General features: G+C 43.6%; 1 protein-coding gene across 1 annotated transcript in view; it reads right to left on the bottom strand.

Annotated features, from left to right (window-relative positions):
- Positions 1 to 26,511, bottom strand: part of BACE2 (beta-site APP-cleaving enzyme 2) — a 104,569-nt gene that overhangs the window by 14,685 nt on the left and 63,373 nt on the right. Inside the window, exons 5-8 of the mRNA XM_018051631.1 lie at positions 23,749 to 23,883; positions 21,697 to 21,798; positions 15,882 to 16,031; positions 11,927 to 12,095 (exon numbers count right to left, since the gene is read on the bottom strand). Of these exons, the coding sequence (XP_017907120.1) occupies positions 11,927 to 12,095; positions 15,882 to 16,031; positions 21,697 to 21,798; positions 23,749 to 23,883 (556 nt within the window). The remainder of the gene's footprint in view (positions 1 to 11,926; positions 12,096 to 15,881; positions 16,032 to 21,696; positions 21,799 to 23,748; positions 23,884 to 26,511) is intronic.

The raw sequence follows: 26,511 nt of genomic DNA, 5'->3' as shown, positions 1-26,511 counted from the left end.
AACCCAGTAATTCTACTTCTAGCAATCCATCCTGGAGGTATACTTTCTTATGTGTGAATAGACATATATAAATGGTGTTCATTGTAGCATCATTGTAACAACAAAAGTTTAGAAATAATCTAAATATCAATAAGGATTAAACAAATTAGGAAACACCCATACAATCGATCATGATGCTCAAAAATTAATAATAAGGGAAGATTTTATGTACTCTATATGACTGACTCTGGGCTTCCCTGGTGGCTCAGACAGTAAAGAGTCTGCCTGCAATGCAGGAGACCTGGGTTCAGTCCCTGGGTTGGGAAGATCCCCTGGCAGAAGAAATGGGAACCCACTTCAGTATTCTTGCCTGGAGAATCCCATGGAGGTAGGAGCCTGGCGGGCTACAGTCCAAGGGGTCGCAAAGTGTTGGACATGACTGAGCGACTCATTGGATCAGACAGAAAAGTAAACTAGTACATTTGAGAAAATACAAAATAGCATTTCTGGAAATGAAATATACAGTCAATGTAGTTAAAAACTTACAGAATAGGTAACACAGCTGAAGAGAGAACGAGGCTAATATAAGATGTATCTGAGGAGCCCACGTAGAACTCAGCAAAGATGAAGAGAGAAAAATATGAATAAAAGGTCAAGGGATATGTAGGAAATAATGAGAAATCCCAAAATTTATTTCATAGAAGACTAGAAGAAAGTAGGAAGAATGGACATGAGGCAATAGTGGAGGAGATATTACTGAGAATTTTCTAGGGTTGATGATGAAAAACATAAATTATCAGAATCAGAGAGTACAGTGAGTTTTAGCAAGCTAATAAAATAACCAAATCTAGATATATCATGGTGAAAACTCAGAACACTAAAAATTTAAAATTAAAAGAACTCTCAACATTGTCCAGAGAGAAAGAAAAGATTACCCTCAAAGATGTAACAATGGAAACGCACTGTCAATTATGATGGCAGGAGCATAATGAATAGCATCTTCAGAACACTAAGGGAAAATGGTCAACTTAAATTCCACACATAGCTAAATTATGATTCAAGAAATGGTGAGGACTTCCCTGGTGGTACAGCGGATGAGAATCTGCCTGCAAATAAAGAGGACATGGGTTCAATCCCTGATCCAGGAAGATTCCACATGCCATGGGGCAACCAAGCCTGTGTACCACAACTTTTGCATCTATGCTCTAGAGCCTACGAGCCACAACTACTAAGGCTGTGTGTAGTAACTGCTAAAGCCCAAGCACCCTAGATCTGCACAACGTAACAACTGAACCCATGTGCTGCAACTGTTGAAGCCCGCGTGCCTAGAGCCTATGCTCCCCAATAAGAGAAGGCACTGCAGTGAGAAGCCTGTACTCTGCAGGAGAGTAGCCCGCACTCACAGCAACTAGAGAAAGCCCGTGGTCCAGGGCAACCAAAAATAAATAAATGAAATTATTAGAAAAAAAGAAATGGTGAAATAAAATATACCTTTCATAAATTTTAATAAAAGAAATCCTAAAGTACATTCTTCAGTGGAAAGAAAATCGCTAGGTAGTGTTACACTGAGTGGAAAGATGACCATTTGCTTACCCATTCTCTTTTGTAGGAGGCTGTTCTTAGTTTGAAGGAAATGATAGTTTTATGGAATGACTAAATGAATGCAGTACTTTGGTTGGTTTTATGAATAAAGCTGTTTCTGGTCAAGTCTTTGAGTGGACATACATCTTCCTTTCTCCTAAGATGAAATTGCTGAGTCATTGAGTAGGAGTCTGTTTAACATTAGTAGAAACTGTCAAGTGTTTTTTTTTTTCCAAGTGGTTTTTTTTTCATTCATACTAAACTACTGGAATCCCTTAACTGAGGATTAGAAGGGAATTCCACAAACCTATCCCATATATTATGCTCAATGGTAAAATATAATAATTATTCCCATTAAATTATGGAAAAATATCCATTTCTATTCAATATTGCCTCTAAAAGCATCACAAAATAAAAACAAAAGATAAAAGATTAGAAATGATAAAAATGTACTATTTGCAGATCATATAACTTTTCAAAGAAAATGCAAGTGACTCTAATAACTATTTTAAAAAAGGAGAACCCAGCAAGATGGCTTGATAGAAGATTGATATACAAAAAAAAAAAAAAAAAACGAGTGCCTGTATACCAAACAATCCATTAGAATGCACATTTTTAAATAATCTCATAGCAATAGAGAGGTAATAAGTATATATGTTAAAACCTGTTTAAAGAAAACTACAAAGCATTGATGTAAAACATAAAAGATTACCTAAACAAATGGAATTTAGCACATTTATGGGGAAAAGACTCATACAGTAAAGATCTGATTTCTTCTTAAGTTAACCTACAAATTCAGTATGGTTCTGACCAAAATCTTGGTATGATTCTTCAGAGATTTTGGCAAGCCAAATAAAACAACAAATGTAGACTGCACAATTTTAAAGAAGACTAAGGAGAAAGAGTCGAACCCCTACAAGATAGTGAGTCTTCTTTTAACTACAGGAATCAAAACCATATGTTATAGTACAAGAATACAAAACTGCCCCTACTGGGACAGAATAGAATTCTCAGAAACAGACCCAGACATATATACATGACAAAGATGCTATTAAAGTTTAGTAGGTACCTTGCAAAACATATTTAACCTGAATCGAATCAAGCCTTTAGACTGAAGTTCAAGTATACAGGAAATTTGAATATGACATCAAACAAACATATTAAGTGATACCATCAAGAAATACTCCAATAAATTTGAGTATGATCCATTCTATAAAACAACTGGCCTTCAGATGGGGAAATTGGACTATGGTTTAGATATTACATGATATTAGGTAAGTATTGTTATATTTTAGGTTTCATATTGACCCATTCTATAAAACAACTGGCCTTCAGATGGGGAAATTGGACTATGGTTCAGATATTACATGATATTAGGTAAGTATTGTTACATTTTAGGTTTCACATTGATATGATTATGTAGGAGGATATACTTATTTTTGAGATGAATAATAAAATATTTAGGGGTGAAATACCATAACATTGCAGCTTATTTGCAAACGGTTCAGCAAACCATATATACACACGTATACACAGATACCAATATGTGGCAAAATGTTAAAATTAAATCCAGATGGTTGGTATGCAGAACATTATTTTATTACTTTTACTCTTTTTGAATATTGAAAATTTTCACAGTGAAATATTGAAAAAAGTGTTTGGAAAAGCACATAAGCAAAAAATTATGCTGAGAAAATTCAATGGCCTCATAAAAATTAGATTCCTACTTCACATTTTAGAAGAAAATGAAACAAAAGTATATCATACCTTTAGAAGAAAAATAATTTCTATTTTTTTAGAGTAAGGAAGAATTTCTCAAAAAAGGTACAGAATAAGAGCCTTAAAAAGGGATTAGTAAATTCTATTTCACTAAATTTAAAAAGCATAAATAAAAGAGACCAAACCCAAGAAAAGCCAGAGAGATTAGGAGAAAATAATTGCCATGCACATAACCCAGAAAAATAGTTTCTCCAATATAGAAAGAACTTAGGCATGTCAATAAAAACTAAATAGAAAAGTGTGCACAAATTGCTACCAGAAAAATTCACTATCAGATAAAAAGGTCGAATAGTCCATAGACATATCAAAAGTTATGTAATTTCAGGAGGATTTAATTAAAATGTGACACTATTTCACATACGTATTGACAAAAACAAAACAAAATGAAATGAATATGGTAATATTTTGACAGAATGAAAATTCTTGTATAACTCTGGTAGTCCACCTGCTTCAAAGAAAAATATGATAGCAGCCAGTAATACTGAAGGCTGGCATACAAGTCACCTACAAATTCCATTTACAGAAGGTCTCATTCATGTGCACAAAGATGTTCAGCATAGTACTGTTTATAATTGAAATATCAGAAACAACCCAAGCATTAATCAAAGTAGGACTGGCTAAATGATCTCGGTATACTCATATAACGGGAAAATGCACAGCAGTCACAATGAATGACCTGTACTCATTCAAACTGAAAAATCTAGCAAACATGATCGGAGAAGGCGATGGCACCCCACTCCAGTACTCTTGCCTGGAAAATCCCATGGACAGAGGAGCCTGGTAGGCTGCAGTCCCTGAGGTCACGAAGAGTCGGACACAACTGAGCGACCTCACTTTCACTTTTCACTTTCATGCATTGAAGAAGGAAATGGCAACTCACTCCAGTGTTCTTGCCTGGAGAATCCCAGGGACAGGGGAGACTGGTAGGCTGCCATCTATGGGGTCACAGAGGGTCTGACAAGACTGAAGCGACTTAGTAGCAGCAGCAGCAGGCAGCTTCTAGGCTTCCCTGGTGGCTCATATGGTAAAGAATCTTTCTGCAATGCAGGAAACCTGGGTTTGATCCCTGGGTCAGGAATATTCCCTGGAGAAGGGAATGGCAACCCACTCCAGTATTCTTAGAGAAGGGATTCAAGGGATTAGATCTGATAGATAGAGTGCCTGAAGAAATATGGATAGAGGTTCGTGACATTGTACAGGAGGGGGTGATCAAAACCATTCCCAAGGGGAAAAAAAATGAGAAAGGCAAAATGGTTGTCTGAGGAGGCCTACAAATAGCTGAGAAAAGAAGAGAAGTGAAAGGCAAAGGAGAAAAGGAAAGATACATCCATCTGAATGCAGAGTTCCAAAGAATAGCAAAGAGAGATAAGAAAGCCTTCCTAAATGATCAATACAAAGAAACAGAGGAAAACAATAGAGTGGGAAACACTAGAGATCTCTTCAAGAAAATTAGAGACACCAAAGGAACATTTCATGCAAAGATGGGCACAACAAAGGACAGAAATGGTAGGGACCTAATAGAAGCAGAAGATATTAAAAAGAGGTGGCAAGAATACACAGAAGAACTATACAAAAAAGATATTCACTACCCAGATAATCATGATGGTGTGATCACTCACTTAGAGCAAGACATCCTGGAATGTGAAGTCAAGTGGGCCTTAGGAAGCCATCACTATGAACAAAGCTAGTGCAGGTGATGGAATTCCAGTTGAGCTATTTCAAATCCCCATTATGCTGTGAAAGTGCTGCACTCAATATGCCAGCAAATTTGGAAGACTCAGCAGTGGCCACAGGACTGGAGAAGGTCAGTTTTCATTCCAATCCCAAAGAAAGGCAATGCCAAAGAATGCTCAGACTACTGCACAGTTGCACTCATTTCACATGTTAGCAAAGTAATGCTCAAAATTCTCTAAGTCAGGCTTCAAAAGTATGTGACACATGAACTTCCAGATGTCCAGGTTGGATTTATAAAGGGCAGAGGAACCAGAGATCAAATTGCCAACAGCCACTTGATCATCGAAAATGCAGAATTCCAGAAAAACATCTACTTCTGCTTTATTAACTATGCCAACGCCTTTGACTGTGTGGATCACAACAAACTGTGGAAAATTCTGAAAGAGATTGGAATACCAGACTACCTTACCTGCCTCCTGAGAAATGTGTATGCAGGTCAAGAAGCAACAGTTAGAATCAGACATGGAAAAGTATACTGGTTCAAATTTGGGAAAGGAGTACATCAAGGCTATATATTTAACTTACTTAACTTATATGCAGAATACATCATGCAAAATGCCAGGCTGGATGAAGCACAAGCTGGAATCAAGACTGCCAGGAGAAATATCAATAACCTCAGATATACAGATGACACCACCCATATGGCAGATGGCAAAAAGGCAATAAAGAGTCTCTTGATGAAAGTGAAAGAGGAGAGTGAAAAAGCTAGCTTAAAACTCAAAAGTCAAAAATCAGGTCCCATCATTTCATGGCAAATAGATGGGGAAACAGTGGAAACAGTGATAGACTTTATTTTGGGGGGCTCCAAAATAACTGCAAATGGGGCTTCAACCATGAAATTAAAAGACACTTGCTCCTTGGAAGAAAAGCTATGACCAACCTAGACAGCATATTAAAAAGCAGAGACATTACTTTGCCAACAAAGGTCTGTCTACTCAAAGCTATGGTTTTTCCAGTAGTCACGTATGGATGTGAGAGTTGGATTATAAAGAAAGCCAAGCACCGAAGAATTGATGCTTTTGAACTATGGTGTTGGAGAAGACTCTTGAGAGTCCCTTGGACTGTAAGGAGATCCAACCAGTCCATCCTAAAGGAAATCAGTCCTGAATAGTCATTGGAAGGACTGGTGGTGAAGCTGAAGCTCCAATACTTTGGCCACCTGATGCGAAGAACTGACTCATTGGAAAAGACCTGATGCTTAGAAGGACTGAAGGCAGGAGAAGAAGGGGACAACAGAGGATGAGATGGTTGGATGGCATCACCGACTCAATGGACATGAGTTTGAGCAAGCTCCAGGAGTTGGTGATGGGCAGGGAAGCCTGCAGTGCTGCAGTCCATGGGGTCGCAAAGAGTTGGATATGACTGAGCGACTGAACTGAGCAGGCAGCTTCTAAGATGACCCGCTGTGATTCCCTGCTGCTTAATATTTATTCCATGTAGTCCTCTGCCAGGTTATATAGTATCAAAGTGGCTCTGTGTGACCAAGAGTGTAGGCATAAGTGATAGATTAAATAATAGATTAAAAAATGACACAAACTTCTAAGATTAGATTATAAAAGGGCCGTGGCTTCGTGTCAGGGACTCTATCTGCTCTCTCTCTCTCTCTGGGGTCATTGTTCTGGGGTGATCAGTGCCCTGCCTGACAGTGATGAGGTCCATACGGCAAGGAAAGAGGGCTCTGGCCAACAACCAAGTGACTGAGCTTGGAAGCGCCCCTTTAGCCTTCAGGTTTCTGCAGCCCCATAAGAGACTCTAGGCCAGGACCACCCAGCTGAGCCCCCTCTCAATTCCTGACCCTCAGTACCTGCACAAGGCCATGAAGTGCTGCTGAATTTGCGGGTAACTGTTATACAGCAATCAAAAACTAATCTAAGATAGTTACAGCCACATAGTGAAGTTATAAACATGCTATAATTATGAAAAGAATATACACAAATTTCAGCATAAGGAGTAATTCTGGGAAGGCAGTGGGATAGGGTGTTGGCTATATTTATCTATTTCTACAACAAATTTCTGAAGACAATATGACAAAAGGTTAGCATTTGTTACATCTGGGTTTTCCCAAGTATGTGCATAATATATGGCTCCTTGCAACTGAAAAAATGTCATTTCAAACATGTAATAACTTAAAAATAAACACTTTAAAAAAGAAAAAAGAAAGGCAGCATATCTCTTCCACTTACTATTGCACTTTATTCCATTGTCTGGCTCCTAATTGCTGCCCTGAGGGATGTAATTACTTTAATGGCTAAACAATTTGCACTAAAGAGGAAACAAAGAATATATTCCCACAGCTGGTAAAATCTAATGTTTAAGTACCAAGAACTTAAATACATTAAAAAAAAATAGCAACACAACTTGTATAAGAACACCTAACAAAGAAGGCATGGTGAAATGTAGGGAAGAATGTAGTTCTGCTTCAGTTCAGTTGCTCAGTCATGTCTGACTCTTTGTGACCCCATGGACTGCAGCAGGCCAGGCCTCCCTGTCCATCATCACCAACTACTGGAGCTTGCTCAAACTCATGTCCATCGAGTCGGTGATGCCACCCAACCATCTCATCCCCTGTCGTCCCCTTCTCCTCCGGCCTTCAATCTTTCACAGCCTCAGGCTCTTTTCCAATGAGTTCTTCGCATCAGGTGGCCAAAGTATTGGAGCTTCAGCTTTAGCATCAATCCTTCCAATGAATATTCAGGACTGATTTTCCTTAGGATGGACTGGTTGGATCTCCTTGCTGCCCAAGGGACTCTCAAGAGTCTTCTCTGACACCACAATTCAAAAGCATCAATTCTTCGGCACTCAGCTTTCTTTTTAGAAAGAAAATCCATACATGACTACTGGAAAACCCATAGCCTTGACTAGATGGACCCTTGTTGGCAAAGTAATGTCTCTGCTTTTTAATATACTGTCTAGGTTGGTCATGGCTTTTCTTCCAAGGAGCAAGCGTCTTCTAACTTCATGGCTGCAGTCCCATCTGCAGTGATTTTAGAGCCCAAAATAATAAAGTCTGTAACTGTTTCCACTGTTTCCCCATCTATTTGCCATGAAGTGATGGGACCAGATGCCATGATCTTAGTTTTCTGAATATTGAGTTTTAAGCCAAGTTTTCACTCTCCTCTTTCACTTTCATCAAAAGGCTCTTTAGTTCTTTTTCGCTTTCTGCCATAAGGGTGGTGTCATCTGTGTACTTGAGGTTATTGATATTTCTCCCAGCAATCTTGATTCCAGCTTGTGCTTCATCCAGTCCACTTTTTCACATGATGTACTCTGCATATAAGTTAAATAAGCAGGTGACAATATACAGCCTTGATGTACTCCTTTCCCAATTTGGAACCATCTGTTCCATGTCCAGTTCTAACTATTGCTTCTTGACTTGCATACACATTTCTCAGGAGGCAGGTAAGGTGGACTGGTATTCATCTCTTGAACAGTTTTCCACAGTTTGTTGTGATCCACACAGTCAAAGGCTTTGGCATAGTCAATAAAGCAGAAGTAGATATTTTTCTGGAACTCTTCTGCATTTTTGATGATCCAGTGGCTGTTGGCAATTTGATCTCTGGTTCCTCTGCCTTTTCTAAATCCACATCTAGAAGTTCATGGTTCATGTACTGTTGAAACCTTGCTTGGAGAATTTTGAGCATGATTTTGCTAGTGTGTGAGATGAGTGCAATTGTGTGGTAGTCTGAGCATTCTTTGGCATTGCCTTTCTTTGGGATTGGAATGAAAACTGACCTTTTCCAGTCCTGTGGCCACTGCTGAGTTTTCCAGATTTGCTGGCATATTGAGTGCAGCACTTTCACAGCATCATCTTTTAGGAATTCCACTAGCTCAACTGGAATTCCATCACCTCCACTAGCTTTGTTTGTAGTGATACTTCCTAAGGTCCAGTTTACTTCACATTCCAGGATGTCTGGCTTTAGGTGAGTGACTGCACCATCGTGATTATCTGGGTCATGAAGATCTTTTTTGTATGGTTCTTCTGTGTATTCTTGCCACCTCTTCTTAATATCTTCTGCTTCTGTTAGGTCCATACCATTTCCACTCTACTTAGAGACACTTAATATTAAACTATTTCCAACAGCAATTCACCCAGAAACAAGCAATGATTACGCTCTCTGATATGTTAAATGGACAATCTAATGGCTGTTGCCACAGAAGCCTTTACTTTAATGGTATTTAACAAGAGAGTAGAAATTGCGGAGAAAGTTGCTATATTTCTTTGATCCTCTGGGTTGAAGAAGGCAGAGAGTCACGGGAGATACAGTAGTGTTTCAGGTTGCAGCGAAAGCGCTCTTTCAGTGATAATCTAGCTGGTTGAAAGAGTGAATACACACCTGAAAGGTAAACGTTTACTCATGGCTGAAAAAGTGACAAACCTCAAGGTGCCGAGTCTATTCACTAAGGCAAAGTCAAAGAAGTCCACGCTGGTGTTTAAGATATTCTGCAAGACATCGGATCTGTACATGGGGCAAGACATCAGATCTGTACATGGTGGGGGTGATTTATTTACAGAGAATATGAAGTGGCCTGTAGCCCAGATGGGCTTCCCTGGTGGCTCAGTGGTAAAGAACACGCCTGCCAATGTGGGAGACATGGGTTTGATCCCTGGGTCGGGAAGATCCCCTGAAGGAGGAACTGGCAACCCACTCCAGTATTCTTGCCTGGAGAATGCCATGGACAGAGGAGCCTGGTGGGCTACAGTCCATGGGGTTGCAAGAGTAGGACACGACTTAGAGACTAAACAACAATAGTCCAGATACAATTTTTCCCTTTGCTATTTATCTTCTGTCTTCCATATTGTTATTTTATTTAGTGGGAATAGACAGTTGCTGTTGAAATGAGAATATGAAGCATCACTTACCTGCTTTATTTACTGGGCCTCTATTTTACGATCATGATTTAGCAATTTAGACAGTAAGAAATAAAAACTGAAACCTCACCTCCTGAGTAAGTCAGCTGTGAGCATTTGGCATTTTCTCTGTGTACTCTCACCTCCTTCACTCCCTTCCAAATATCTCCATTGGTCTTAGGTCAAAGTGAAGGTCTGGTTCAAGTGCAGGCCACCAGGATGGTTGGCAGCTTCCCCATCAGTCCTACAGCTACAGCTAATGTTTAAGGCTATTTTAAAAAATCAAATTCATATTTTATTTCCTTCACTACATAATAGTCATGTATTTCACTATAATCCTCAACTTTCTTCCGTTTTATCTTTTTGTTGTTAGTTCTTATCTACTTCACATTTCTTGTTCTTCCCCCGATCGCTAAAGAATTGCTTTTGAACTGTGGTGCTGACTCTTGAGAGTCCCTTGCACAGCAAGGAAATCAAACCAGTCAATCCTAAAGAAATCAAGCCTGAATATACTTTAGAAGGACGGATGGTGAAGCTGAATCTCCAATACTTTGGCCACCTGATGTGAAGATCCCACTCACTGGAGAAGACCTTGATGCTGGGAAAGATTGAGGGGAGGGAGGTGACAGAAGATGAGATGGTTGGATGGCATCATCAAGTCAATGGACATGACTCTGGGAGATAGTGAAGGACAGGGAAACGTGGCGTGTTGCAGTCCATGGGATCACAGAGAGTCAGACATGACTGAGTGACTGAACAATCACCTTTAGCATGGCATCAGCAAAACTCAAGGATGTTCCTGAAACCAAATTCAATGCAGTGGGATGCTTTCCATCCTCTGAAACCCCATCTTTAGTGCAACACCTCTCCCAGCCTCTACCCTGGTGCATACGCGTTCTTCATCTCTCTAGCAATTCAATTTCCTGCCACTGAGATCTGCCTTTTTCTTGCTAGCTTCGGCTATTAGTCAGAAGTACCTGATCCTCCCTCTAAACCGTGTGCTATGGGAACACTCTGTTTCAAGCAAACTGCTTACTCTCCAGACGCTTCCACGTGGAATGGGGTTAACCACCCTATCAGCTTTATTGTGCTCTCCTGGTCTTTCTGAACAGCCACCCAGTTGTCAAGCTAGACATTGCTGAATAATACTGTGTCATCCTTGTACCATCTCCTCAAAAACATTCTGTGAGAAAAACGGACTCCTTAGTTTAAAGATTTTAGCATTCAGAAAATAGCAACGATGGGCACTTAACTCTTATTTCATAATGAGGATATCTTTGAAGAAGAATATATACACAGCTTATCTATGGATTTTTTCTATTCATTTTGCTTGCATTGTCCAAAAACTGTAATTCATCCCCAAGGTCCTATAGAGTATTATTATTCCTGGTATGAGATACCATTTTAAGTTTAATATGAGAGATGACTATAATGACTAACATTCATTGTGCATTTGCTGTGTGCTCAGCACTGACAGCAAGGAGATCAAACCAGTCAATCCTAAAGGATATCCGTTTTAAATATTCATTGGAAGGACTGATGTGGAAGCTGAAGCCTCAATACTTTGGCCACCAGATGCGAAGAGCCGACTCACTGGAAAAGACCCTGATGCTGGGAAAGATTGAGGACAGGAGGAGAAAGGGATGACAAAGGATGAGATGGTTGGGTGGCATAATCTACTCAATGGACATGAGGTCGAGCAAACTCTAGGAGATAGTGAAGGACAGGGAAGCCTGGCATGTTGCAGTCCATGGCATCTCAAGGAGTCAGACATGACTTAGTGACTGAAAAACTTAGCACTGGACTAAAAGTTTGGCATGAATTACTCTGATTCCTTTCTGCTACCTGCACAGTGCATTCTGTGGCTAAGATTTTGATTGTTGATGACAGGCATGAGTGAAACAATTCAACAGCATTGACCTGTCATCAAGACCTGCTTCCAAGTCAGTTATCTGACATCAGGTGCTCTCCCGAGGTTCCCTCTCTGATGGGAGCATCACTTACCTGCACAGGGGCTGGCTGCGAAGCCCACTCTCTTCCGAGCTCTGTCAAAGACCACGTAGAAGCCCTCCATGACAGTAGCACCAATCACCAGTGCGTTGGTGGAAGGCGAGATGCCGAACCGGTAACATTCATAATTCAGGCCAGCCCCCATCATGGGCTGAATGTAAAGCTGTTGAAGAGGAAAGAGCAAGAGAGAAAAAGCACAGATCAGGCAACATCACAGAACTGTTGAGGTAGCTGTGTGCTCAGACCCTCCAAGGTGCCATCGGAGCTGCAGAGAACGGAGAGGACGATACCAGCCCTGCCATCCGGGACTTGGGACCATGTGCCTGGTGAGGAACCTGCTGAAGTATAGGAGCATGCACAGCACCTCTGACTGTACACAGGTACAGCCATCTAGGAGTTGTCCATCTGTCCATCCATCCACCCACCACCTATCTGCTCGCAGTGTAATGAAATAGACAACTTCTCCTGAGGGTCAATATAAATTAAGAAAAGGTAGTGGATGTATTTAGCTGCTACTAAAACACTTCCATTTAAGGTCCTGTAAGCAGGTCCTAGAGCGCGCACACACACACACACGCACAGACACACATACTCCTACCTTTGAATCAAAGAATTCCATAATAAAAGCCCCCCAAATCACCAAATAAAATGCAACCGATGACACTGACACAAACATGAGGCAAACTGATTTCGTATCTCTCACCCTGACCTTTCCGTGTGTGTCCCCATTGACCTCCCGTAAAAACTCCAGACTGTAAATTTTGTAACATGTTGAGAAAGCTCCAGTGTTGCTAGGTCTCAGAGTAAAATGCTTGCCTTCAAACTTAAACAGCACAAATAGACAATCTGGTGGTATTTAGGTTGAAACTATTTATGTTTTCAGGATTATATGAAAAAATTCAGAATTTCCCTGTGGGCCAGGGGCTGCTTTTTAAAATAAGCCAACTAGGATTTCCTGGTGGCTCAGGTAGTAAAGAATCTGCCTGCAGTGGGGGAGACCCAGGTTGGATCCCTGGGTTGGGAAGATGCCCTGAAGGAACTGGCCTCTCACTCCAGTATTCTTGCCTGGAGACTCCAATGGGCAGAGAAGTCTGGCAGGCTACAGTCCACGGGGTCTCTAAGAGTTGGACGTGACTGAATGACTGAGCACACACAGGATTCAGCCCATGTGGTTTTGGAAAGTAGAGTTGGGCACAGGCACTCTGTTTTTTGACATGACTCTTCTGCAGTTAGAATCGATCATCCATCTACTGCTGCTGATGCCTGGCTGGTCCTGGGTAGGGCCCTTGTTCTAAAATTTAGGTGACCAGGAGCCTTGATGATTACTCTGAATGTCAGGAAGGGCTTCAATCAGGTAGGGCTGGGAGGGAGGCCCCCAGCGCTGTCCCCAAGGGTGTGTTACCAGAATATGGGGCTCATGAGGTTCTCATCAGGTGATGGTTCATGACTGTCATCCTTTCCCATCAAGGCAATGGAAAGCAATTGGGATAAGGATGATGAAGGAGAAATCAGGACAACAGGGGAAAGCAGATTTTAAAAGACTGAAAATGTGGACATGTCAAAGTCAACCAAGAGATATCTACAGTCTCATAAGTGAGAATAAAACTGAATTCTTATGCAGAGATGTGCAAATTAAATGCAATACTCCCAGACCTCCTTCATTATCTTTTCACGCTCACCCAGCACTTGGTCCTGAAAGCGGTTGATGGGCCCCAGTAGATCATCAGCTCAGATGGCTACTGCCTGCTCTGGATGTAATGACAGGCTTCACCCCACAAGCCTGCTTTCCTCCTGCTTCTTAGAGTCCCTGACTGTCGACTCACCCACACACCATTTATTCTCCAGCTCACATTTACCTCTGTCCCCAAGCTGGGTTTCAAGTTTAGTGACAAACCACACTGGTGAAATAATGTCCACATTTTGCTGGTGGCCTGACCAAAATTTAATCACAAAGAGCACATAATTTTAAAGGTGCTGTAAACATATCATTCGCACATCACCCTACGCAGTGCTGTTCATCCAAGAATATTGCAGTCTTCTGAAAATGTCTTTGGTGAGTATTATTATTCCTCTTTTTATGCTTAAAGAGACACACACAGAAAGGGAGAAGTGACCGTTCAGAGTCACAGTGTGAGTCAAGGGCAGTGCTGCGAGTGTAACTCAAGCCTCCGGCTCTGTGTTTGTGTCCTCTGTTGGGCTGCTTTTTCCCTTAAAGCTTTCAATCCTAACCCTAACAGCTCTCCATTTTTGGAATGCACTTCTCCATATAAAGTTGAGAACAGGGAAAAAGCCATATTTATCATTTCCTTTTTTTCTTCTGAAATTATTCCTCCTTCCCTATCCCCCAGTCCCACTCCTTTATCTCAAATTCACCAAAATGCAACAAAGACACATTCATCTGTCCATTCAACAAACAGTTATTATGCACCACCCTCTCACCACAGAGCAGTGTTAGAAAAGGAAGATGATCTTTGAATCTCATGATCCTCATCTTCAAGGAATCAATAATGTAATGGGGGAAGAAATATAAGTGTGTGTGCAAATAAAGAAAACAGAAGTCAAATGAAAAAGGCAACAGCATAAACTCAACCCTGAAGATATGATTCCGGGCCAGATGAATGGACTAGAAAACACGCATTATAAGTTTGCAAGGCAAGCTCACAAGTGGACCATTCTGCTCAGCAGAGGTTCAGCAAAGAAGAGTTGTTTGTGTTGGGTCTTAAAGGATGGGAAGAATGTGGATACACAGATGGAGTGGGGAGGAGGGGGGCATTTCAGGCAGTGGAGGGGAGGAAAGTGAGGAGATGGAGCAGGCACCCAGTACTGGAAGACAGCCACCAAGAGGGGAAGGAGGGTCAAGGGTGCAGCAGGAAGCAGGCTGGAGAACCAGGGTGGGTCCTGTGAGGTCAAGGAAAGCCAGTGTGGCGAGTCTCCAGGATGGCAGGAGTGGGGTGCAGAGCTGCGGCTTGGCACGAGGAATCTGGCAATGGTTTTGGAAGAAGAGAGGGTGTGGTGTGCGGAAGGCACTCCAGTGGGTCCTGAGGTGGGAGTGAGAGGGGATGTGAGTGAGGGCTCTGCGGATGGAAAGAGCAGGCAGAGGTGAGACGGGGGAAGACAGATGCTTAGGATGAAGGAGGAGTCAATGATTTATTGAATATGGAAAAATGCATAGCTTCATCTCTGAGCATCCGGTTTTAGTTTCTGTTTATAAATAAATTGGAACTAAACATATACTGGTGTTACTGGTACTTATTGCAAAAGTGTCCTCAATTCTTGACCTTTCCTGGTAGGCACACCCTTGTGATGTGGCCTTGCAGTTCTTCCCATCGGGAACTGGCATCTCCATCCCCACCTCAAGAATCTGGGCTGCCCTTGGCCTGGTTTGGGAAACACAGTGCCAGGAGTCCAGTTCTGGGCTGGACTTCAGGAGTCCCTGTGTGTTTGCTTTCTGTCTCACAGAATCTTGCTGCCACCCTGTGAGCCAGGATGGTGAGACAATGGTCTCATCTCTCCATCAACCAAGCCAGCAGATACGGAAGTGAGGCCACCTGAGACCATCCTAAACCGAGGCCATCTATCCCTGGCCAACTACCAGCTGACCAGGGACATGTGCCTGCAGAGACCAGCAGACCCGCCAAGACTCACGAGCAGAAAGCTCATGATGAAAGCTGCTGTGTTTTATGGTTGCTTGTTATGTAGCATTATCACAGCTGCTGCTGCTGCTGCTAAGTCGCGTCAGTCGTGTCCGACCCTGTGCGACCCCATAGACGGCAGCCCACCAGGCTCCCCCGTGCCTGGGATTCTCTAGGCAAGAACACTGGAGTGGGTTGCCATATAGCAATCGCTACCTAATACAGGTGTGATATTGAAATGCATATATTATGCATGAAGTGCTTTACTTTTGCACGCTTCACGTTGAAAAGACAAAAGCACAAATCTACGTTCGTACCTGAGGCAGGATAGTTATACGGAATGATCTGCTGGAGTTCTCGTCTCTCAGGTAGATGGAGATTTTAGGGAAATAAGACCAAGGTGTTTCAGAATTCGTCCAGCATGCCAGCTGGGAACCAGTCCAGAAACCTTCAGAGAATTCTGGAATCTAGACAAAACAAGATCACATGACAAACAGTGACAAGTCTGGCACATCAACAGCAAGTAGCTCCCAGCTCTCCTCGCCACCTTGCCAGATGCCCACGGCGATAAACTCTGTTTAATTTGGACAGCAAAGCGGAGACATCAGTCCTCTGGAAGAGTGATGGTGATGACAAAAATCAAAATTAGTAAAATTACCCAGGCATGTGGGTTACTTACTGATATTAGACCTGCCACAGGCACTTTAGTCTTCAACACCCGTATCAGTGCAGTAACAGCTCCCCCTCCACTTTACCGAAGAGGAAACCAGTGCTCAGAGAGGTGAAATAACTCACCCAGAGTCACACTGTAGCAGGCAATACTCTTTAGAAGAGAGATCAGATTTTAAACGTGCTCAAAGCCCTTTTGGTCATCACTTTCCCAATACATTCCCCGAGCCCAGTAAGTTTCCTCCTGGTACACAGCCCTATAGGGACCCTCTGCTCTTCTGGAACATCTTTTTTTCTCCTCCAGATCTCAACTCCAATTCCACCTTGTCCAGGAAGCCCTCCTTGACTATCCGCCACAGTGCTGGTATCCCACCAGGTATCTCTCCTCCTTAGCGCTTCTCTTTATAGCAGTTATAATTTTACATTTATTGGTATGGTTGGCTAACTTCTGTTTCTTGTGGGGGAACCTGATTCCTCTAAGGATACAGCTCTGCTGTCGGCTCCCCCATCTCCTCTCCATAGTCCTAAAACCTGGCCCACAGGAAAGACACAGGGAATGCTCTTGGAGGAACAAAATGAATGACCAAGAACACAGAATGTTCACTGATGCCTCTCATCAAGGGGCAGAAGGGTAAAGCCGATCATGCTTGTCCACTAGTTGCTGAATCTGTAAGTTAATTACAAATCACTCCTGAGCCCTCTCACCAGATCCAGCCGTCTGCAAGAGCAGACCTGGCTTATTCCTGCCAGCTCCCAGAGAGAAGGGCTGGGTCGGATGGGTTTCTTTCCACACACTCAGCACATTGCCCTGCTCAGGTCAGTAGCAGAGGTGCCTGTGATGGGGCAGAGCTAAGAGGACACCTGATCGGGTGGAGCTAGGAGGGCATGGGACAGGGAAGGAGCCAGGAGGGCATGGGACAGGGTGGAGTTAGGAGGGCATGGGACAGGGGAGGAGCTAAGAGGGCATGGGACAGGGGTGGAGCTAGGAGGGCACGGGACGGGGTGGAGCTAGGAGGGCTCGGGACAGGGGAGGAGCTAGGAGGGTATGGGACAGGGTAGAGCTAGGAGGGCATGGGACAGGGGAGGAGCTAAGAGAGCATGGGACAGGGGTGGAGCTAGGAGGGCATGGGACAGGGTGGAGCTAGGAGGGCATGGGACAGGATGGAGCTAGGAGGGTATGGGACAGGGTGGAGCTAGGAGGGCATGGGACAGGATGGAGCTAGGAGGGCATGGGACAGGGTGGAGCTAGGAGGGCATGGGACAGGGTGGAGCTAGGAGGGCATGGGACAGGATGGAGCTAGGAGGGTATGGGACAGGGTAGAGCTAGGAGGGCATGGGACAGGGGTGGAGCTAGGAGGGCACGGGACGGGGTGGAGCTAGGAGGGCATGGGACAGGGTGGAGCTAGGAGGGCATGGGACAGGGTAGAGCTAGGAGGGCATGGGACAGGGTGGAGCTAGGAGGGCACGGGACAGGGGAGGAGCTAGGAGGGCATGGGACAGGGTGGAGCTAGGAGGGCATGGGACAGGGGAAGTGAAGTGGATGTGAGGTGGAGCTAGAAGAGGCTGATTGGAAGGAAGAGGTGTCTGTCAAGGTCCCGGAGGAAGAAGTCCATGAGCTAAGTTGAGCAGTAGGCGGGCAGAGCACAGAACCTGTCCCACGGGACACCATGAGGCTATAGAGGGTGGTACTAAGGACAGGAAGGGGCAGGAGTTACAGCTGGGAGGGACCCATGGGCACCATCGGGCGTTTATCAGAGATCAGTTATCAGGGATCTGAGCGCATGAGATGTGATTAAGGCATTCTAGCAGGATTTGTGTAGGTCACTTCTTTGAATCTACTCTCCAGGGAGTCAGCCTGTGCTAGACAGAAGCATTTGAAAGTCAGTGACCAATGCGTGGGAAGTGATGGTGTGGCCGTGGATGGGATCACTTAGGAGAGGGTACAGAGAGAAGGGAGGGGGTGCAGGACCCACCCTGAGAAATGGGCCAACAAAGGAGACCCCCATGAAGCAGGGCACAGGGTGGGGAGGAAGTTCCAAGAGGAGGGTGTTGTGGAAGCAGAGAGAACAGATAAGGCAGGTAAGCACGGTTGCTATGGAGGTCAAGACGGACAGCAACTGAGAAAAACACGGTGTCCCCGGATGAACACACGGTGAGAGCTGCCTGTTCAGGACCATGCAGGGCAGGAGCCGCCTCCTCAGGGCAGACAACCAGGAGGAAGGGCCTGCGGTCTCTTCACCCACTGCAGTGCTGATCTGCAAAGTCTCTAATGCCTTAATGTGTTGGGTTGGCCAAAAAGTTCCAATTTTTTGGCCAACCCAATATTTGTGCATTTTATGAAAGTGAAGTCAGTTTGAAATACATGTCACAGGGAAGAACTCTCTGCTGGATGAGTTGAGAGGGGGAGGGGGGGTCACCTTGCTAGGTTTTACCAAGAGTGAAGGGGAGTAGGGCCTGCATGAGGGGCAAAGTGCTCCAATCCCCAGATGAAGAATGAGGCTCAGAGGGGCCAAGTAATCTGCCTAAGGGGCACAGTGCAGGAGCGGGTAGGGGACCGTCTGCCTCCAAAGTGGTGCCTGTGAGTCTGGAAAGCTTCCAGGGGGCCAAGCCTTGTGTCCTGGGGGAGAGTCTAGACACTCAGATCAGAGAACTGAAAGTCAGAAGTCAGTTTACAGAAGGTATCATCCTGCTGCTGGATTCTGCAGACGGAGAAGCACTGGGCCTGAGCTAAAAAGGGCGTCACAGCTGAACAGGTGGGGAGCCCAGGTCCCCATCAAACACAAAACTCCCTACCAGGCTCATTTAAATAACAGACTAACATATAGCCCTGGGAACTGTATTCAATATCTTGTAATAACCTATATTGTTGTTTAGTCGCTAAGTTACGTTTGATTTTTCGAGACCCCATGGACTGCAGTATGCCAGGCTTCCCTGTCCTTCATTATCTCCCAGAGTTTGCTTAAACTCATGTCCATTGAGTCAGTGATGCCATCGAACCATCTCATCCTCTCCTCCTGCCCTCAATCTTTTCCAGCATCAGGTTCTTTTCTAGTGAGTCAGTTCTTCTCATAAAGTGGCCAAAGTATTGGAGCTTCAGCTTCAGCATCAGTCCTTCCAATGAATATTCAGAATTGATTTCCTTTAGGACTGACTGATTTGGTCTCCTTGTTGTCCAAGGGGCTCTAGAATCTGAAGAAGGATCTCTCTCTACATATCTATATCTATGTATATCTGAATTACTTTGCTGTACACTTGAAACAATACACCATTGCGAATTAACTATACTTCAGTAATTAAAAAGAACTACAGACCTACAAACTATTCATTTCTAAAATCCCATCTAAACAATCCAGGCCCAGAGACAGGGCCTAGCATCTGTATGGTATTTACCTCTCAGAAGCCAGCCGTTTGCTTAACTAAGAAAGAAAACCCAAGTGAAGAGAGCCAGCTAAGATGAACCCAGCAGAGAGAAAGCTCAGGCACATCTCCGGTCCATGCACATGAGACAGAGAGCATCCCCCCTTGTTGAGCTTTCCCTGCTCAAGACAAACATCCTCCCGGGCCTCTCCTTCCTGATGCAGGCACTGAAACCAGAGGATAATTTTAGATTAGGCAAACACATTTCGTAATCTCGTTCCTTCCACCTCATGCTTTTCTTACAAAGTCAGGCACTGCTGAACACATGCTGTGCTGACCTCAGGCATGCTAGCGCCCCTCCGCCACAGCCCCGCTGGTTCTGGCTGAAGTCACAAAATCTGCAGAGGCCCAGGCTGGTCATGGGCTTGCTGGAGTCACATGCTGGTACTGCCAGTGTGTCCTTGGGATGGAGGGTAAAACGCTTACAGCTCAGAATATTAAATTTGAGGATGCGCATGTTAATTTCACTGAGGACATTTTTTACTCTGAAGCAGCATATTGCTCTGTATTTCCAGCATGGTCTGGTTTTCAGCCAGTTTCCTAAATTTAAGGCACTAAAAACATTGCCTGCCACTTTTTTTCTGATTCAGCAGATATTAGACAAGGCAGAGGTTTGCTCTGGCTTTTTTGTCCGCTGTACTCTTGACCTCCCAGTTCACAAAGGACCTCGGTGTTGTTTCTTCTGGTTTCCCCTCTGCGTTCTTTTGATTTGCCTGCTGCATTTCCCATAGCACTTTTATTCAGACTTTTGAAGTTTTGGTCCAGGACAACCAAAAGCCTGCTCTTTCTTCTCTGTTCCTGCTACATCACCTGTGACAGAGTAACCGCTGTGCCTCTTCCATCCATCTGGCTCTGGGTTTGGCCACAGCCCAGTGGAGCCGTGGGACTGTCAGCCCCACTGGAGTCAGAACCAGGAGAAAGACTTTTTTTGGTGACCTTGTAAGAGTGGCCCTGAGTGGACAGATGCTTATGAAGACACTCAAGAAGCTGAGAGAAATATTTATCTTGCATTCAAACAAATAGCAGTAGCACCATGGTTTAGATATTAAATAGAAGTACTTCTTGACCAAACAACTATTGTGTTACCCTAAACCCTCACAACAAGCCATGATAAGAACACAGAGGCTCTCAGGAGGCACAAAAGTACCCCCTGCCCCACAAGGCACTCAGCTAATAAGTGGCAGAAACTAGATTAAATTCAAGTCCATCTGCCCCCCAAGGCTGTGGTCCTTGCAATCAATGCTTCGTGGTCCATCCTAGTGCCTGAACTAACTAAAAGTTGGGGTCACACTGGGATGACTGTTAACCAGGCCCTCAAGGCATGTTGCCCTTTACCAGGATTTTAATGGTATTTCAAAGCGTGGCCATAAAATAATTACTATATTGGTGGATTGACCTTTGTCTTCTGTGAATCATACTTTGTTACAGAAGTAGGAGTTAAAAATCCCAGCACAGCTTGGATGAAGGCCCAAAGGGAGCATGATTTTTGGTTTGTTTAAAAAGCTACAAACACATTCCTGGTTTACTATTTAATGTGTTACCAAGTGGTTTATTTTTCCATAGTTTAAAAAAGCACCATAGCAACTACATTATTATTTGAAATACTGAAAAGCATTGCATCTTTAGATCCAAGACCTCTGAGATTAAAGTGAAGGAATTATTTGCTGGTTAATACCAAAGAATAAAGTGGGAATCCCTGCTGGCGCAGTGGTAAAGAATCCGCCTGCAATGCAGGATTTGCGGGTTTGATCCCTGGGTTGGGAAGATCCCCTGGAGAAGGAAATGGCAACCCATTCCAGTGTTCTTGCCTGGGAAATCCCATGGACAGAGGAGTCTGGCAGGCTATGGGGTTGCAAGAGTCAGACATGACTTAGCAACTAAACACCACCACCATCCAAGAATAAGATCATGAACCTAAGAAATAATCATTAAAACAACCCTCCAAACCCTTGGATTGGAACTGTTAGAACACACGGTGGTACTCCCCAGTATGTGGTCCTGACCTGGTGTGACCTCCGAGACTCATTGAACATTCTGGGGACTCACCAGAGACGTGCGGGCCACAGCCTCCACCACGGCGTCAAACACCTTCTGGGGCAGGCGCAGCAGCGTGGTGCCACTGTCCACGATGGCCTTGTCTGCATTGTACTAGAACAGGGGAGAAGGCACGTGAGCAACCAGCACCCACATCAATGCACAGTCCAGCCTGCCATCACCCAGCTTCTGTGATACACGCATTCAGTAGCCATGGTACCTCCTTGGTGGCTACACTTTATTTCATATTCTCAGAACTTGGGAACCAAGAACTTCCTCACCCAGTGTTTCACTACAGATAAAGAAACTGAGGCCAGAAAAGGGCAGTGATATCACCAAAATCAACAGCTTAATTCAGGACTTTCCTCTTATTCAGCAGTGGCTGGATTCCATAAAGGACCACCACCCTCCCCACCCACCCCCACCTCCGCCTCTGCCGAAGAGGGAAGACCCATTTGTCTTGAGAGGTTGAAATGAAACACTAAATATTATTTATGTAAATCATGCAAAACCAACTCTGTATTACTTCATTAGCAGAGAAAGAGGAGGAAGGACGGTTTTTCAACAGATACCCCATATTTCATTTAGAATGGAACCAAAGCCCCATTCAATAAGAGAATCTTGCAACACAGAGATACTGCCAGCCCTGCTCCCCCGTCATTCTTTATGTGGCTGAGCGAAAATGTGGAGGTCAGTGGGCCAAGACCAAAGAAGACACTCAGCCTCTAGGGACATAACTGGATGAGCAAGGCTGCCAGGGGATGGAGGGAGCCATGGGCAATTCAATCCTCCCATTTCTACAGCAAATCCCTGAGTCATATGACCAAATACACCAATCAGGTCAAAAGGAAGCAAGGATTTGTTTAGGTGGCAGGTGGGAGGAGTGAAGAATCGTGAGAAACCGAAATACATCAACTGATTCATATTCTTTTCAAGTGTAAAACTAATTTCAGTTTAGAAAAACTCTAATTTAAATATGGCCGTGTTTGTTCACAAAATTATCATGCCTGTGTGTGTAAGAAAAGCTTGTACACTGAAATGTTGGTGTAGGACGACAGCACTTTTATTGTTTTCTTTGTTGTGGCAAGGGTGGCAGATTGGGAACAGGGGCAGGAGAGAATGAAGAATATGAGAATCAGACCTCCAAAGGCGCTTATACTCTCCAATACACACATACACACACATACGGAGTTTGTACTTTATTTTAGGCCAGTCCATCTGATTCTACCATTGGACTCTTCAGTGGCAAATAAATGTCTTTTTGACAATAAACAGATTTGTAGACTTAGGAAAGAAACACCATCCCAGGGGACTGGACCATCCCTTTGTCAAGCTTTGATTGTTTCTGCAGAGGCATCTCTATATGAGAACTCATGGTACAATGCGATGGTTAAAGTGAAAGGCAATGATGACAGGCACGAATACAATCAATGCTGATGAAATGCTGGTGGTTTTTAAAAACAATTCTGAAAATGTTGGAGATCATCACAATCATGTCATTATGTGCCACAAATAAGCCAAAATGCAGTGAGAGGTGTGAACGAGGTTAACGAGAGATGCGGTTTCCCAGCTCTGCCTCCTCTTAGCACCATCAGCCACCCACATCTTTAGATCATAACGTTTCTTCAAGTGAGAACTGTGTACTGAGGGGGAAATGGGGGATTAGATGTGGATGGAGGATAAAGCTGATGATGTATTTCTGGTTTCATTTTGCTTATTTTTAGTCCCCTTTTACTCTGATAAAAACCTTGCTTACTTTACTCTCTTGAACAGAGTTCAGGGACCATCAAGCCAGGATGATGTGGTTCTATATAACTTTTTTCACTCATCACTTTATGCTAATTCCTCTTTTTCAAGAGGAGGAATTGAAGGGAAGCAATTAGAGGGAGGGTCATTGATATAAAATTATCTACAACAAGGCCCTGTAACTTTTATTGCCATGAGCTTTTGATTTATCTTGCAATGTAATGCACAGTCTGATTTCATATTCAGGTACTAGCTGAATTAAATATGCAAATTTAGTGGCCCAGGCACACGCAGACGAAGAGATAAGAGTGGAAATACCTCTCTGCAGTCCAGATTAAGGCTCTGGCCTCCGATTTCCAATTTTAGAATTTCTATCTGATAATACCACTCCTCCTTAATAGGGGTGTACCAGATGTCTCCTTTGTACAAAGTTGGTTCAATTCCACCTAGGACCTGGGAAGGAAAATGTTTACATATTTAAGAGAAAAAATATATAGGCATATAACAAAGTTACACAAAGAAGCGTGGTTTTTTGCTTTTTAAATTTATTTTTTAACTGGAGGAAAACTGTTTTGCCAATGTGGTGTTGGTTTCTGCTGTACAACAAGGCAAATCAGCCGTAATTATACATGTATCATCTCCCTCTTGAGCCTCCCTCCCCTTATCCTACCATCCCTCCAGGTCATCACAGAAGGCCAGGCTGGGCCCCCTGTGTTATACAGAAACTTCCCACCAGCTACCTGTTTTACACATGATAGTGTATACATGTTGATGCTACTTTTTCCATTCATTCCACCCTCTCCTTCCCTCACTGTGTCCACAGGTCCATGCACTACATCTGTGTCTTCACTCCTTCCCTGCAAACAGGTTCATCAATACTATTTTTTAGATTCCGTATATACGTGTTAACATACAATACTTGTTTTTCTGATGAGAAGCATGCTCTTATAAGGCAAAACTTCACTGGAATCAGTACTTCCAATTTAACAGGATGTTATAAACAAATGCATAGGCCTGGAACTTAAACAAGGAACATTCTGGGGCCATGTGTTGGAAAATCAGAGTCCCACTCTAATCAGGAGGCTTTGATAATTTCTCTTATGTAGAGGAAATGCATACAGTTCCAGCTTTCTGATACTGAGATCCTCCCCTACCCCATCCCGGTCATGGGCAAAGAAATGCAATAAAATGGTTAACCACACAGACTGACAAAATTTAGTCCCTCAGAAGACGAAGGACGACTTCCTGCCCCACAGATTTGCATGGAAAGAGGAACAAAAGAGCTTCTCTAATCAAAACTTCATTTGGGAAACCTGTGTAACATCACCTCTTTCCTCTGGTGGTAAAACAACAGAGTGATGAAAACCTGTGTGAGGCTGTTTCTCGCAGTCGGAAAGCAAAGAGGTCAGCGTCACCCCCCTGGGGGCCCTTCATGCGCTTTCTCCCCTTCGTCTCCCACTGTAGACATCTGGGTGCAGGCCCATCAGGGAGACACTTGGGATACGGCATGTTCCCAGCATTGATTCTGCTTCACTGTGTGTGTGTGTATGTGTGTAGGTATGTGTGTGCATCTGTGCCTGTACCTGTATGTATGCACGTGCAAGTATGTATTAGGCAAATCTGTGTAATGGTATATAGTGTGTACATGCACGCATGTGTGTATGTATGCACAAGTATGTGTGTATATGTGAGTATCCATGTGTATATACTTGTGTGTACATGTGTAAGTGTGTGCCTGTGTGTAAGCATATGTGTATATGATGTATGTGTAGTGTGTGTGTGTGCACATACGTGAGCATGTACATGTGTGTGCTGTGTGCATGCTCATGTGTGTAACTATGTATCAGTTCAGTTCAGTTGCTCAGTCACTCAGTCGTATCTGACTCTTTGTGACCCCATCGACTGCAGCACACCAGGCTTCCCTGTCCATCACCAACTCCCAGAGCTTGCTCAGACTCATGCCCATCAAGTTGGTGATGCCATCCAACAGTCTCATCACCTGTCACCCCCTTCTCCTCCTGCCTTCAATCTTTCCCAGTATCAGGGTTTTTTCCAGTGAGTCAGTTCTTCACATCAGATGGCCAAAGTATTGGAGTTTCAGCTTCAGCATCAGTCCTTCCAATGAATATTCAGGGCTGATTTCCTTTAGATGGACTGGTTGGACCTCCTTGCAGTCCAAGGGACTCTCAAGAGTCTTCTCCAACACCACAGTTCAAATGCATGAATTCTTCGGTGCTCAGCTTTCTTTATAGTCCAACTCTCACATCCATACGTGACTACTGGGAAAACCATAGCTTTGAGTAGACAGACCTCTGTTGGCAAAGTAACGTCTCTGCTTTTTAATATGCTGTCTAGGTTGGTCAGAGCTTTACTTCCGAGGAGCAAGTGCCTTTTAATTTCATGGCTGCAGTCACCATTTGCAGTGATTTTGGAGCCCAAGAAAATAAAGTCTGTCACTGTTTCCATTGTTTCCCCATCTCTTTGCCATGAAGTGATGGAACCAGATGCCATGACCTTAGTTTTTTAAATGCTGAGTTTTAAGCCAGCTTTTTCACTCTCCTCTTTCATCAAGAGGCTCTTTAGTTCTTCGCTTTCTGCCATAAGGGTGGTGTCATCTGCATATCTGAGGTTATTGATATTTCTCTTGGAAATCTTGATTCCAGCTTGTGCTTCATCCAGTCTGGCATTTTGCATGATGTATTCTGCATATATATTAAATAAGCAGGTGACAATATACAGCCTTGAGGAACTCCTTTCCCAATTTGGAACCAGTCTGTTGTTCCATATCCAGTTCGAACTGTTGTTTCTTGACCTGCATACAAAGGAGGCAGCTAAGGTAGTCTGGTATTCCTGTCTTGAAGAATATTCCAGTTTGTTGTGACCCACATAGTCAAAGGCTTTGGTGTAGTCAATAAAACAGAAGTAGATATTTTTCTGGAACTCTCTTGCTTTTTTGATGATCCAATGAATGTTGGCAATTTGATCTCTGGTTCCTCTGCCTTTTCTAAATCCAGCTTGAACATCTGGAAGTTCATGTTTCAGGCACTGTTGAAGTCTGGCTTGGAGAATTTTGAGCATTAC

Source organism: Capra hircus, chromosome 1 (assembly GCF_001704415.2).
Source record: "Capra hircus breed San Clemente chromosome 1, ASM170441v1, whole genome shotgun sequence".
Classification (NCBI taxonomy): domain Eukaryota; kingdom Metazoa; phylum Chordata; class Mammalia; order Artiodactyla; family Bovidae; genus Capra; species Capra hircus.
Note: the sequence above shows the minus strand (reverse complement) of the source record. Positions and strands in the feature narration are given on the sequence as shown.